The 15,536-nt window shown below is 40.8% G+C and overlaps 1 protein-coding gene and 1 long non-coding RNA gene across 7 annotated transcripts in view; one reads left to right on the top strand and one right to left on the bottom strand.

Annotated features, from left to right (window-relative positions):
* RUNX2 (RUNX family transcription factor 2) overlaps positions 1 to 15,536 on the top strand; it is a 212,034-nt gene that overhangs the window by 81,771 nt on the left and 114,727 nt on the right. For 5 of the 6 annotated variants that reach the window (XM_037893904.2, XM_027824170.3, XM_027824168.3 and 2 more), the window contains exons 1-2: positions 3,036 to 3,323; positions 11,165 to 11,321. In XM_037893904.2, the coding sequence (XP_037749832.1) occupies positions 3,036 to 3,323; positions 11,165 to 11,321 (445 nt within the window). Of the gene's footprint in view, positions 1 to 3,035; positions 3,324 to 11,164; positions 11,322 to 15,536 lie in introns of those variants that run through there. The other variant, XM_037893906.2, reaches the window with a different exon arrangement.
* Positions 1,390 to 3,148, bottom strand: LOC114019946. Its single transcript, XR_005224545.2, has 3 exons — positions 3,022 to 3,148; positions 1,884 to 1,898; positions 1,390 to 1,681 (listed from the first exon to the last, which is right to left on the bottom strand). It is a non-coding gene; the product is annotated as an uncharacterized LOC114019946 (long non-coding RNA).

The following is a 15,536-nucleotide window of genomic DNA, read 5'->3' on the forward strand; positions in this document are numbered from 1 at the left end:
TCCTGTTAACTTTTTCTTTTCTGCCCAACACCTGTATTCTCTACCTAATGGAAAATGTTATCCCCCATTCTAAAGGGAAGGTGTTAAAAAGCACAACAATAAACATAGTACCAAAAATTACTATTTAACAATATTTTACTGTACTGCAACTCTATTTAAGGAGAGCTCTGAAAACATTTAAATCACTCAGCTCTTTGCAGACTGTGTTAAATTCCCCATTTCGGGGAACTGTGCACACTTCTCCTTTTGGACAGGATCTTGCCCATTTTGTTGGTAAGTCTGGGAGCACGTAGCCATCATACTTATATTTCCAGGTAGGAACAGTAAACTCCCCACCACCACCACTCCGTATTGGACAAGTAGAGAAAAAAAAACTGAGATCGCTTCCAGGTGATTAGGGGTTACTATCAAACATATTAACCATGGGAAAAAAAGAGGTAGCATGAAAATAATAAACAAATGCATGTCCTGCGCTGCATTTCCTTCAAGGACGTGTGCTATTGCAGACAAGAGCATAGAGTTGCAAACCACAGTTAGCGGTATACAGAGCGAGAGCTCTCCCATGTGACCGAAAAAAAGATTATTTTGAACATTTTCATTTCAAGTAAGTAAATAAATAAAGACCAAAGCTCCGGAAGTTTCACCTTTTTTAATGTAGGTCAGATAACAGGCGATGGTGGTTGTAGTGGGGACTAACTCAATGCTGTGTTAATTGTCAGGGAGGATCATTTTATGTATGCGCTGTTGGCTGTGTTGCTGGTTGGTTTCGAAAGTTGCCACAGACCCTATTGTGAAAACAAGCCGGCAGCAGAACCTACAGCTGGACTAAAGTGCGGAGTGTTTGCTACATTGTGGTTTGGGTCCCTAAGACCTCAGTCGAGGCACATGTGCTTTCGGATCATTTACCTAGGTACACGCAGGTTTTTTCATGGGAAAGGGGGGTAAAGCGTCAGGGGAAGGCCAAAGATTTGTTTTATGGTGCTGAAAATGCTCCCAGAATTGTATGCGAAAAAGCCGCAAAAAGGCACCATAAGCGGAGCCCCCCTCCCATCACCCCAAACCACACCGACACTTAGCGCAGCTACCACCCCCACCCACAGCGCTTACTTTGTACAAGAAGGTGGAAGTGGCACGTCGAAGTAAATTAGAGGGAGAGTTTTGATAGGTTGTTATCTGCTCTGGGAGGCGTTCACACTTTTTTACTATTGGGTATGTAAATTGTTTTTAATAAGATCTGCCTTTTTTTAAAGGGCGAAAACAAACCAGACTCTCTTTACCTTAATAGTCTGAAGGGTTTTTTTTTTTTCTAGCTTTCATTTATTAAAGGAAATGTTTTAGGCTTTAGATTGACAGGGTCTTAGCAAAAAAATCCTTGGCACCAAATTATAAATTAGTATTATTATTATTTATTAGGCAAACAAGATAGCCCAGGCTTTTTTCAAAACAAACAAAAAAATATGTTCATGGAAAAACCCAGAGAGAAGTACAGATCGGAGACAGTCTTGTCATTCCCTCTAGTCCTGTCCCCGGGTGGGGGAGATCGCCGGAAAGCAAAGCTCCTTCTCCTGTGGGGGATGCACATTGTTTTATTTATTTTGAAGGCTGCCGAAGTATGAGGACGGGGTTGAGACACCACGTGCTGCTGACTCTCATCAGCATAACGATCGCCTTAGCCAGAGTCCTGTATATATAAACCACAAAAACCTAATCATTAGAAATCCCAGCCTCCAAAAACCACATTTAGGACCAAAAAAAAAAAATTAAAAAAAAATAAAAACCAACGGAGGCATTTTTTTTTTCGGCTCCTTCATCCTCCCCGACTCAACTTTTGGGACTCAAAAGAAAGTTTTTTAAAACCAGTTTTTCAGAAAAAAAATAATTACCTTTTTGGTTTTTTGCTGTTGTTAATCAAGGGAAGAGAAAAAAAAGATTTTTGTTAGTCTATTCGACTCAACGGACTTGAACCCCGCCGCCACTTAATTAAAAGGGACCGGAGTGCACCCAAGCTCCCTTTTGCAACAAGTTACTTAAGCGTATTTTAGAAAACAGCCTGACAAATTGTTTGTGTCTATTCTCCCCTCTTATTTTTCCGGGAATCAGAAGTCTGAACTTTTTAAAAAAGCCCTGCTCCTCTTTACGCAGCCTCCTAATGTTTCTCTTTTAATTATTAGTATTTTGACTACGGGTTGTTGTTGTTGTTGTTGTTGTTTCTGGCTAAAAACCCAGGAACTTTCTTGTTTGGGCTGAAGTAGCTTTGGGGGAAGGGAAACAGCTTTGCAGAGACACTCTTCAAAACTTTTTAACCCCCACCCCCCACCCCGGTCCCCTCTCCCTCCTGAAGCAATAACTAATAATCGGAAAAGCTGAGAAGTCACTTGGCATCTAAACTTTCTCCGATCAAGATTTTTTTGTGGAGGGGGGAGACTTCCTTGGAGGAAAACGGGACATTCCCCTTAGCACCCCCACTCAGTAGTTGAAACCTAGCCTCCTCTTCTCGCTGCTGCTTCTCCTGCAAACAGCAGCAACCCAGGAAGCTGAAATCAGTAGCTGCTTTACCTCTCCCAGGCAACCTTTAAAAATCCAAAAGGAGAAGAGAAGAGACAAAAGGAAAGACAGAAAAGAAGGAAATCCCGAGCACTTGAGGGAAGACGCGGTGGCTGGAAGGAGGGAAGGAAAAAAGAGCAAGAGAGACTGAACAAGAAGGAAGGAAGCAGGAGAAGCTCTTTTTGCAGCACCCGGGACCATGCAGTTTCCAGCTGGGCTTTGCTAAGAGGGGGACAGCCCTAGGATCCCACCGCCAGACACTGTGTCCCCCATTCCTCCAGGCTGCAGACTCGCCCCAAATCAGCCACATCACCCCCCCGTTTTTTTAGCTGTGATTTTTCCCCTCCTGCATTTAACCCGCTCCTGCTCTTTCCTCCCCTGTCTTCTCCCCTCCACTTCTCCATTCACCCCTTTTTTTAACCCCCCCACTACACGCCTCCTCGAGTGACCCCCCCACCGCCCCCTCAGCTCGCTAACTTGTGGCTGTTGTGATGCGTATTCCCGTAGATCCCAGCACCAGCCGGAGGTTCAGCCCCCCCTCCAGCAGCCTGCAGCCCGGCAAGATGAGCGAAGTGAGCCCGGTAGTGGCAGCCCAGCAGCAGCAGCAGCAAGAGGCGGCGGCGGCCGTGCCCCGGCTGCGCCCCCACGATAACCGCACCATGGTGGAGATCATCGCCGATCACCCCGCCGAGCTGGTCCGGACCGACAGCCCGAACTTCCTGTGCTCCGTGCTGCCCTCGCACTGGCGCTGCAACAAGACCCTCCCGGTGGCATTCAAGGTAAGACACCCCCCCGGCCGCCGCTACGCTCGGTGTGCCCGGCAGCCTCCCCGCCGCTTCTCCGCTAGCGACCGGAGCCAGGCTAGCCTCCCGCTCCCCACCTTCTCCAGTGAACACTTATACAACCCCCGCACCAAGGGCAGCGTGTCCTCTCTCTGCCCCCTTTAACACCCATGTTCCCCCCCCCATGACTGTGCACCCCTTAGGGGTCCCTCACGAACAACCGTGCCCCCGAGATAGTAGGGGAGTGGGCACCGTATCCTGTCATTCCTCTGGTCACTGCATAGACCCCTGACCCGAAGGGCCACCTCCCTTCTCACAGCCACCCCCCCCCCCGGCTAGCAGTACACCCCTAGCCACAAGGAAAAGGAACCCTTTATTCTCATTTCACAACCACACCCGCCCTCACCACAAGGCAGTGCAGCAACTAGCTACCCACCCCCTATAACGACCGGGCACCCCCAACCACAGGGGCAATGCACAGGCTGACGCCTCCCATTAGCAAGCGCATACTCTCAACCACCGTAGGAATCATCTAACTACGCTCCATTCATACCCACGTCTCCTAACCACCAACAATGCCTCCCTATTACCGCCCCCCACAACAGTCATCCACTCCTTAGCACCCACTGAACCCGCTTCTCCACTGACATCCCAGACACCCCAACACTACCAGGGCAAGGGAGCTAACGCCTCACTCCATCATACACTGCCAACCAGAAGAACAATGCACCCCCTAACCACATGAGCCGTGTAACCTCTAAGTAACAGAAAGACTGGATGCAGAATATCTTTCCAGTAGGTGGGGGGATTTGCCCATCTCCAAAGCAATGTATAGGGTCATAAGAAAGGGGAGAGGAGAAAGGGTGGCTTTTAGCTTCCTCCAAATGTTCCCTCTCCTCTGTTTCAGCACCAGAGGTCTGCCCCCTTCCTTTCACAATGTCTAAAGGCATTTTAATTGATGTATTAATGGGTACGAAGCAGGGTTTGATGGTGTTGTGCGTGCGTGCCCTACTGTTGATTTAGGAAGGACACCAGGAGAAGGATCCACGTTCCTGATGGAACTTTTTTTCCCCTTTTTCACTTGGGTGTGTCTCTCTAGGTGTCAGGTTGAACTTACTTTTTGCGAAGTGACAAGCTATTTTTATTTCATTATGTGAGGAGGTAGGGGGAGGTGTTGCTGCCTCCCGGAGTTACACTATTTTACAGCTGCTTCTGGAGAACAGATCCTCCCAAGCTAGGGGTAGAAAAATTATCCAGGTTTTAAAACTGGGATCTACAAAGGGGCTAAGAGTGGGGAGAGGGGACAGAGCTCGTGCCCTCCCAATGGGAGATGGTACCCCTTCACTTCTCCTGCTGGACAAGTTAGGAAGTGTCTGTCCAGAAGACGCTCATTTTGACAGGGGACAGTGCATAAGTTATCAGAAACATCATACGCTATTTAAATAATAAATACCACCCAGATCTAAATCGGGAATGTTGTTTTTCGTTTTCAGTCGACATCCACACACTCTGCTAATGTTAAGAAAGGATTATTTGGTGGTTGTTTGTGTGCCTGCTTTTAAGCAAGCCTTTACCCTCCCACCAAACTTTCCGCTGCAGATTTCTTTCAATTCCTTCAGTGGTAAAATGAGTAGTAACTCGGCTGTCCCAAAGCACCTGTGCCTGTCCATCAGCACCTGAGTCAGTCCAAAACCCAGCACCGGAATTAACAGATCTAAACTTTGCAAATGTGGATATTACTGCCTGTGTAAAATCGAAACCCCTCCAACCTCCTGCTATTGCAGCATCCATGGCAAAATGTAGTTACCCTGCCTGAAAATCGTTGAAAAGCAGAAGAGTTTGAAATCAGTATTTTTCTAGAACAAAGTATAACTATCTAAGAGTGCTGTAGTTCCTGACTGATAGAGATGTAATCATTACTAAGGGGGGATATATTTGTAAGTGAAAAATCAAGAGCATCAGTAAATGAAACTGATGTTAAAATAAGCGTATGAAAAGCGGACATGGAAACTGAATGGCTTGCTTTAATATCAGACAGAGAAACAGACTACATTTGTCTGAAGCTCACATATATGACAGGGAAAGGTTGTGTAAGAACCCAGTCTGCCTTAGAGTTAAATGATTAGTAGTCTTTGTGGGCCCCACTTGTTAAAGATTGCAGAGAACAGGCTATACAAACCATTAGAAACATCGTCTCTTTCTGTAACTTTGCCAAGCATTAAAGGGCCATGGCAAATATCAGGTGTAGATCACTTCTCCTTAGCAAGTCTTATTCAGAGGGCACTGGTGGTTGGGGGGAAGGAGGAGGAGATTTCAGGCAACTTTTATTGTAATTTTGATCATTGTTAGATTAGATGAGTATTAAAGTTATAGTTCACAGAAGTAAGCATTACACGTTGCAGTTATATCTGTCTCTGGCTTCTTTTGAAATGTCAGGCATCACCTTCTCCTGTTTCTTATTTACTTACCTTTAAAGGATACTATCACATCTGCTGGATTAAAAAGTTTAGGAGAAAAATATGAACCAAACATGACACAAGATATGGTTACAAAAAATCGTATTTAAACCAGATAAAAGGAAAGATGTCTTAGAGCATTTCCCAATTCCTCTCTGTCTATATATATTTATGCACACACTAGCTAAATTGGACAAATTATTCAGTATGCATAATATTCAAATACTACAGTAATAAAGGCCATACATGTACCTATTGACAGACCGGCATAGATTTATCCAGTTTATTGAGGTGTCAGGGATATTAAATTGACTACAAGCAGTTCTTTGACCACTTACACCACCACTCAGCTATAAAGCATGTGTACATTTACATACATCTGTATTTTTACACAGAGAATATATATGCATGCATTATATATACATTCTGTATATATTACCTTTATTTACTAATGAAAAACTGTACTGTAAATCCTAATTACATTTACTTAATAATTATCTTGAACAGATATTTTATCAGTTTTCTTTTCACTATATAAATTAAAATGGTATGTGACTCTGCACAATTTCAAGATGAAATAATCCAAATGCATATATAACAAAAAATAAAATATCACTATAACTTAATGTAACGCAGTAGCAGTTATCTTTAACCAATATATATATACAGATCTGGGATGTACAGTAACTAGCTCACATACAGCATGCTTTTTAAAAATTGGCAACTGAAGTTTTATTGGCAATAAATAATACGTTGATGATAATATTTTGAATGGTGTGTTAAGTATATCATAATTCTGTTATAGGATTCTCTAGTTAAAAAGGGCTTTGGACATACCACTGTTTTAATTTAAAAAAACAGATATAAATCAACTGTAGGAAAGGAAGTATGTTATAAACAGTGCTAGTTTTGATTATAATTTTTTAAAATCATGTTGGCTAGTAAGACACTTGAATTTGAGTATTAATATTTACATGAGCTGTGAAGGGAGTTCTTGTTTAATGTACTGAGTAGTACGACTAAGTTAGTGCAAACTATTTTTATAGTGAAGAATGTTAACAATGCACTTATTAACATAGCTTTGTAGCTGCTTAATAATGTTCAGGTGGCTAAGATATAAAGGAAATTGGGACAATGGGACTGGGGCCAAATCATGTTCATGTTATTCACAAGTAGTTCCATAGTAGTCAATGGGACTACTTACTTGAGTAGGGATAACAGGATTTGTCCCTCAGTTGACAATTCTTTCGGGAGCATCTTACTGAAACGCACAAAGACAGAGTTATTACATCAGGCTTGTATGTTCTTTGTTGTCCTGCAAGATGCTGATAGTAGCAAAAAGCATTAGTTGACATAAGATAATAACAATCAAGAAAAAAATCAATGTACAGTATATAAGCTATATCCAGTAGCACCAGTAGTTAAGGGTCTGTCAGCATTTTCACTCTAACCCCCAGTTTTCAGAGTTTATAACTCAGCTGTTTTAAATAGCTTCAAGCTGAACTTGGTGTATAAATTGTGAGTCCAGATGTATTTTTTTAAACAAAAAGTAGTGCAAATCAGTTATTCTGTTTTAAGTTATAGACCATTAAAATATTTTTAATAGCTTCAGATGCTCTTTTGGCAAACTCTAGGCAAGAAAAGACATTATTTGTAATATAGGAGGTTTTACATTCTGGGACTCCTTTATGCGAATAATGCCTTTTAGTATTTTTGCAAGCAAAGGTATTGAAATGATAGAGATAGTAGTGTTTGAAAACAGCTAATAGCATGTTCACAAGCTCTTTCTGGAAACAATCTTTTTACTATGTAAAGAGTCTTACTACATAATATTATTGTGTAGTATTTTTGCTTCACATTTATAACGTCAGTCTTCAGTGTACATACCTTGGCCATTTCAAAACCCATGGGACTGAAACTGGGCAAACAGGTTGCCAGACCAGACATGAATTGTTATTCGAAAAAGTACATGCATTGATAAAGTCATTTTCAAATTCTAAGATTTGTGTTTTGTGGCTCCATGTGCCTTTTTGCTGAGACCTAGCTAAAAAAAACCCCAAATGCTTAATTTTTAGCCACCAGAATTTATAGGTATTTTAGTATGGATTGGTGCCTTTTGGAAAATAAATATTTTTAAATGGCTGAGATATTAATCTTTGAAAAATAGCTAAACAGCCCACAGAGTAGCTACTCTTAGTTATTTATGTTTAATGATTAGTACTACTGCCCTTTTTTTTTGCAATGCATTATAATCCTTGATTTTCTGTCTAAGATATTTTAAATCATTTTAGGTTGATACGTGGTATAAAAACTGCCAACTCAAGTTCACTTCTTTACACAAAAAGTCTTTTAATACATAGTTATTTTTAATTTAAAAAGTGTATAAATAATATGTATTTTTCTAACTTTCTGACTTTTTTGTAAAGTTATGGGCCAGAACAGTGACATTACAAATGTGCCATAGCCTATTAATATTTCATTACAAAAAACGTAAAATGCCAGTGGTAAATGTGTTATTCTTACTCAGTAGTAGAGAAATCTTTTGTGCGGTATGTTTGAACTTTGTTTTATTAGACAAAGTTTCATGTTTGCACCCAGAGCTCCATGTGTCTTTTCTTAGTAAGAATAATATTCAGTGACATTACATAACAGTGTGTCAAAGGATGCTGTATATTAAGAATAATGTTGGTGCATATTAGGTATGAGCAGCACACCAGCACTATGACCCTTGCAAGAAGTGTCATACACAAATTGTACTGCTGTTTAAAATGACAAATTAAACTTAAATAGACAACAACATTTAAAAACAATAAAAACCCACTTACGGATCAGAGTGAAACCCACTGAAAATGAAGACGTAGAGGGTTCAAGATAGTAGGGCCTTCAAAGAGTATTTTATCTTACTCATGCTCACGCCATTGTGTCCAGATAGCAATCTATATTATTCATTATTATAAGGGTTCAAGGCAGATTGTGATCAATCTTACCCAATATTTGATTTGCTGCATACATAGACACAAGGAGGTGAGTTGAGGACAGAGTAATTTCACTCCCTCATCTTGAGGCCCCTTGACAGACTTGCACTTCCTTCTCTGCTCTGAGTTTCTTTTGCTTTTCTGGATGTAATGTGTTGGATTTTTTTGTTTTTTAAGATACTTAAAAATATGTTGTAACTTACACTGGACATGTATATGGATAACAAGAATATCCAGAGTGGTAGTAGTAAAAACTCAAAACTTCAATTTTTTTTAGAAGTAATATAAAACCTCGTGCTTCAGGGTTTAAACCAAATTCTGACTAGTAGAGGGTAGGTGGGCAGATTATTCCACATCTGCCTATTGTGGGGTTTCTAGCACCTTGCTCTGAAGTATCTGGTTCTGGCAGCTGTCAGAGACAGGATATTGGGCTAGATGGACCATGGGCCTTATTCAGTATGTCAACTCCTATGTTCTTGTGTCAGTGACATTAAAATCACTTTGCAGTAATTTTTGGGGTGAAATCCTGCTTCACTGAAGTTAGTGGCAACACTCCCTTTGTACGTTAGGTGGTCTTCGGAAAATTATACAAGCATCAATTTAATCCATCATATGCAGTGCATCAGCTTTGCTACATGCTTGCTCCAATTTAGATCACCAGAGCAATAATTTTTAGTATGGAATCTATCAATTAATGTATATTTCAAATTTGGTATACATTTGACACTATATTTGTTGCTGTTCAGCACACAGGGTTATATCATTCCATCCATATTTATTCAGACCTGTTAATTATGGTATTTCTACTTAATTGATGGTATGACTTGACCTGAACTTATTAGTTTCAGACATGATCATATTTGGGAAAGACATTTAAAGCTGAATTGATTACAAAATGTCATAGCGTATATTTCAGAAAAAAAGAGTTGATCATCGCCTGGTTTTGTAGTATGAATAATAAAAAAAGTAATATCTGACCATCAAATGGTAGTAACTGTAAAGGGACAGGGTTCAGTAGAATCATAAGCTAGAATGTCTCAGGCCAAATATTTTTATAAAAAGTTTTAAAACTCTCATGCGCAAAATTTGTGACTCTATTTGTAACACATTTATATTTGGTGTTAGTAATGTTATAGTAAAGGGCCTAGGAAAATTATTTGCTTGGTACTGTTGTGGAGAATCATTGCATCCTATCTGAAGTAATGTTGAAATAAACTTTCATAGTGAATCAGTGTTCATGTTCTAATTTAAATATAAAAATACTCTTTTATATCCCAAAACATTGTCAAAACAGAATATAATAATCTGTTCTCATCTCTGGCTGCACTGAAATGCAGTATCTGTTTAATAGCCCACTCCAGCAGTACACAATCTGTAGGACAAGCAGTGAGAATATCATATATATTTGAAATACAAGGCCAAGTTATGGTGGTATAATGTTGTCACCCAAGTTAGAATTAGAACAATACACCAGTGTTAACCACACCCTACTCTTGAGACAAGTGCTAGGAGATCTTTAAGAGCTACAGGTGGATAGGCTCTTGGTTTTATGTTGTATCTGAGAGATGTCAGTTCCAGCAGCAGAAGGCCTCATAACAGAATGTTGGAGAACTCTTCCAAAGGAGGTGTGCCATTTACTGAAGCCCCAGCATTACTCCCCGCTGCAGCTAGATGTTATTTGGAGGTCTCCCCTCCAACTCTTTAGGCCTGACCAGGGCCGGCCCTAGGATTTTTGCAGCCCCAAGCAAAAAATTTGCTGCCCCAAGCTCCGAGAGCGTGAGCGCCCAAGCAAAAAAAAAAAAAACAAAAAGGATGGCCAGAATGCTGCCCCTGGGATTGTGCCGCTCCAAGCATGTGCTTGCTTTGCTGGTGCCTAGAACCGGTCCTGGGCCTGACCCAGTTTCTCTGGTGAAATCTGACATGAGCAGGTGCTCAGATACTACAGGGGTGGGAGCCGGTCTAAGAGTTTAAATAGAACAGAATTGCAGAGCGAAATGGCTGCTGATAATAATATCCAACTTTCCATTTCAAATGCATTCTCATGTATGATTTATGGATATGAGCCATATTTCATGTTGTCCCACTGCACATGGGCTGCAAAGAACAAAGTTGACTTTAAGGATTTATTAAACCATAATACTCCCCATAAAGATACTGAACGTTTCTGACGCGGTAAAACAAAGAAGGACCCTCTATTAGACTATGAGAAAGTGAGACGTTATGATATGTTTCTCTGTTTGATGTAACTCTTTATTCCTTACTCTGCTGGCTCATGACTATTGACCACAGTTGACAGCAATAACCACCGCAGAGCTTAATACCGAAGATGCATATGTGTAAACTGCAACAAAGACAAACATTTTCAAACCTAATTTCAAGAATTATTGCTGTCTCCCCATTGTCACAGGTGGTGGCTTTAGGAGAAGTACCTGATGGGACCGTGGTCACCGTCATGGCTGGAAATGATGAAAACTATTCTGCAGAGCTGAGGAACGCTTCTGCTGTGATGAAGAACCAAGTGGCCAGGTTTAATGACCTAAGATTTGTGGGCAGGAGTGGAAGAGGTACGCTGTTACATTTTATATTTGTATAATGAATAACAAATGCAGTCGAGAAGTCAAACTGATTCTACAATGAAATACTGATTAGTCTGCAAATAAATCCCCATCAGCCTTTCATTTACAGGGATAAATGCTGGTTTTGTTCGCAAACTTCAGCATTTGTCCAAACCAAGTTTGTTGTCTGTGCGCCTTGCCAGGTTTTTCTGACTCCTGAAATTTTTTGCTTGTTTTTATGACATCTGAATTTTGAAAAAAAAATATTTGCTGACCTGGTTCTATATTTTACTCATATTGGGAGGGGAGAATGAAGTGAAGAGTTTCACGTTCTGAGTTACATGAAGTCACACAACAAATTTCAGGCCATGGTAATGACAGAAGGAAAATGCATGTGCTTCTGTAACAGTAAAGCTGCCTCTTAACTGGTAGCAGGAAGAGCTATTGTTATGTTCTTTGCATCTCACATGTGCTATCAGTAGGGCCCTACCAAATTCACAGACCATTTTGGTCAATTTCATTGTCATATGATTTAAAAAATCATAAATTTAGTGATTCCAGCTATTTAAATCTGAAATGTCAGGTGTTGTAATTGTAGGGGTCCTGACCCAAAAAGGAGTTGTGTGTATGGGGGGCTCACAAGGTTATTGTGGGGTGGTTGCGGTACTGCTGTCCTTACTTCTGCGCTGCTGCTGGCGGCGGCGCTGCCGTCAGAGCTGGGCATCTGGAGAGTGGCAGCTGCTGGCCAGGAATCCAGTTCTGAAGACAGAGCAGCCGTCAGCAGCAGCGCAGAATAGGGATGGCATGATATGGTATTGCCACGCTTACTTCTGCACTGCTGTCTGCAGAGCTGGGCCCTCAGTCAGCAGCCATTGCTCTCTGGCCACCCAGCTCTGAAGGCAGCACACAAGGAAGGGTGCCAATTCCACAGGTCCTCTAAAATAGCCTTGTTACTCCCCTGCAACTCCCTTTTGGGTCAGGACCACCAATCTGAGAAACGCTAATCTCCACCATGAAATCTGTATCGTATAGGGCAAAAGCACACAAAAGAGCAGATTTCACAGGGGGAGACCAGATTTCCCGGTCCGTGACGCATTTTTTATGGCCATGAATTTGGTAGGGCTCTAGCTATAGGCCAGGGATCAGCAACTTTTGGCATGCGGCCTGTCAAGGAAATCCGCTGGCGGGCCGGGCCGGTTTGTTTACCTGCAGCGTCCGCAGGTTCGGCCGACTGCAGCCCCCACTGGCTGCGGTTCGCCGTTCCAGGCTAATGAGGGCTGTGGGAAGTGGCGGCCAGCACATCCCTTGGCCCATGCCGCTTCCCGCAGCCCCCATTGGCCTGGAACGGCGAACCGCAGCCAGTGGGGGCTGCGATCGGCCGAACCTGCGGACGCTGCAGGTAAACAAACTGGCCCTGCCCGCCAGCAGATTTCCTTGACAGGCCGCATGCCAAAAGTTGCTGATCCCTGCTATAGGCCATACACTTTATGGGCCTAATCCCATAGGGCTTTCCATTGACTTCAGCATGCTTTGGATCAGGCTCCCCATGTGCTGCAACATGCAATCTTATGTTCTGTGTCTGTAGCTTGCTTAACTTTATAAACCTTGGTTGTAGGCTTTTGGTTTGAATGAAATTTAACCGCTAATACACATTGCTTACATCAGAATGGTAGAGAATATAACTTTCTAGTTTCCTAAAGATTTAGAGCTCTGAAATTATCTCTTTGCTGCTTAAGAGCTTCCTCTAATCTGAAATCTATACTCCAGTCATAAGAAGCTTTTATTACCAAGGCAAGATTGAAAAGAATTTCCTTTTAAAATTCTTGCAGCTGCTTTAAAATTTGAGTTAACGACTGAAAGGATGCCTTGAAGGAAACTGACTTGTCAGTTTTTACTGAAGGAATCCTTAGAGGGGTTTGCTATATCAGGTCACTGATTCAGCCTAAATATTTTTGTTTATTTCATGTAATACTTAGTTTTTAAAAAGTCATCCGGGGGGAAAAAAAAACGTTTACACACTCTGTTGCAAAGTTAACAAAAATGCTAATTTTATAATAATACACTATGTAGAGGAGTTGCTTTGACAGAGTGATCGTTTATCAGAGAAAGTCAAACCTCTGACAACTGCCTCTGTAGTTCAAATCAGATGGCACATTGTTACCATTAAAAGTGTTTCCAGTGAGCAGATTTTGTTTTAGGTATGTGGCCAATAATGCGTACTTTTTAGCTTTTAAGTTTTTTAAAATTATGTATAATAAAGGACCACTCTACGGCAAAGGTAATACGATATAAAAGTGGAGTTCACTGCCCTCTACGATGAGGTGTTCTTCTCTTTCATTTATCTTACTTCCTTTAAAAAAAAAAAAAAAAGTTGCTGTCTGCTTTTGTCTTTCCATTGATGGATTAAATCGGAAGGTTCTCTGGCTCCACTACCAGTGCAGCCTTACAGTAAAAGTACAGTAGTTATATCCCATAACAAGCGATGAAAAAGAACTGACATATGATGTACTACCTGTGCACTCTGAATCTCATTTGAAACCTATGAAATATACTTTTTTATTAAAACATAGGAAATGAAGTAGAGTATCTAAAGGATCAGGGACTATATACATATACACACATATTTTAATTTTTATTTTATATATATATAGAACACTTTTCAAATTTGGCCAAAGTAGTTTCATTTATCTTTTGTGTTCTTCAGTCTTTGGTTAAGAAGTTTTCTCTGATCAATCTGGGTAACATCTATGGAAAAGTGATAGTGTACTTTACAAACTCTCAACATATTTATTTAAGAAACTTCAAAGAAAAACAAAGGGTGTGCACTGTTTTACTATATTGGCTTTCTGAGTTTTGGCTAGTTTCCCAAATAGCAATTTTTATATTTAAAAAAAAAAGAAAGAAAAAAGACAGACTTAACTGCTTGCAGACTTTTCACGCATGGAAGATGAAGAAAGCTTCTTTTGATGAAGTGTAATTATGTCCAAACAGAGCTGACCCCCTCCCCCTATATTTCTTATGATCTTAACGGAAGAAAGTAGGGATTTTCCTTTGAAGCAGCCGGGACTTGGTGGAAGATCTGAAATGCCACATTCTGCTGCCAGAGGCGGGATGGAGAAATTGGTCCAGACTTGTCTTCCAGACTTAGACAGAACAGAGAGAGAGAGTTATCATTAATGATAGATTTTTATAACACCACTTAAAATAGCAGGAAAGCAAACAGTAGTAGCAAACAGACGTGAGAAAGCTACAAAGAGAGCAGAGAAGAATACTGGTGGGTGCATGAAGTTGGATAGGAAAAATAAAATAGTAAAGAAGTCATTTTTCAGAGGCAAGAAACTAATCCACACCTGTTTCTGACTTTACATTTACATCTGTCAAAATAGCTCCCTCTTTGATCTTTGTATCTCTAAATTTAAACATCAAGTCTGAATCATCAACCTACCTCTTTACCTTCTCTCCATTTCCCTTCTTTCCCATGATCCAATGGGGATACTCTGATTGCACATTTTAATATTATCCAACAAAAGAGATTACCTGCCACTTCACTGTTTTGTTTATTTTCTATCCCATGGCAACACAGACACTTTTTTGGATGGGGAAATACAAGTACCCTAACACTGGGCCCTAAATGTGTATGCAGAAGTCCCATTAGTGGGAGTTGCTTATGCGAGGTTGTAGGGCACTAACTTATCCTTAGGGGCCTGCTCCAAAGTCCATTGGAGTCAATGGAATGACTGCCATCTTCAGTAGGTTTTGGATCAGGCCCTTAATTTTTTTGTGTCTTGATATTTTGAATTAAGCACATTAGCATCTGGATGAAAAAAATATGCAACACATCCACAGGTCGCCAAGTCTGCTTCCAAGCTAATTTCTCTTGTTAGCTTTAGGCTCCAACATATGTCAGTCTTGCCCATTAGTATGTCAGTTGCACTCACATGTGTTAATGACAAAGAATGCACAGTTTGGGGACACATTCAAGCAAGAGTGCCAAATAATTTCTTACCCTGTGAGGCTCATTAAAGAGTACTATAATTATTCATTAGCTACCAGAAGTAAATAGTTTAAATTTTTAAGGGCACAGAGAAAGCTATTAAAAAAAGGTATATAGAATATTTTGCAGCTGATGAAAGATATCCAGAAAATCAATTAAATCTAACTGTGGAAAGCGTAAGTGTCCACACAAATACATAATCCTCTGAAATGTACTTTGGCCCCAATCTT

The sequence above is a fragment of the Chelonia mydas genome, chromosome 3 (genome assembly GCF_015237465.2).
Source record: "Chelonia mydas isolate rCheMyd1 chromosome 3, rCheMyd1.pri.v2, whole genome shotgun sequence".
NCBI classification, from domain to species: domain Eukaryota; kingdom Metazoa; phylum Chordata; order Testudines; family Cheloniidae; genus Chelonia; species Chelonia mydas.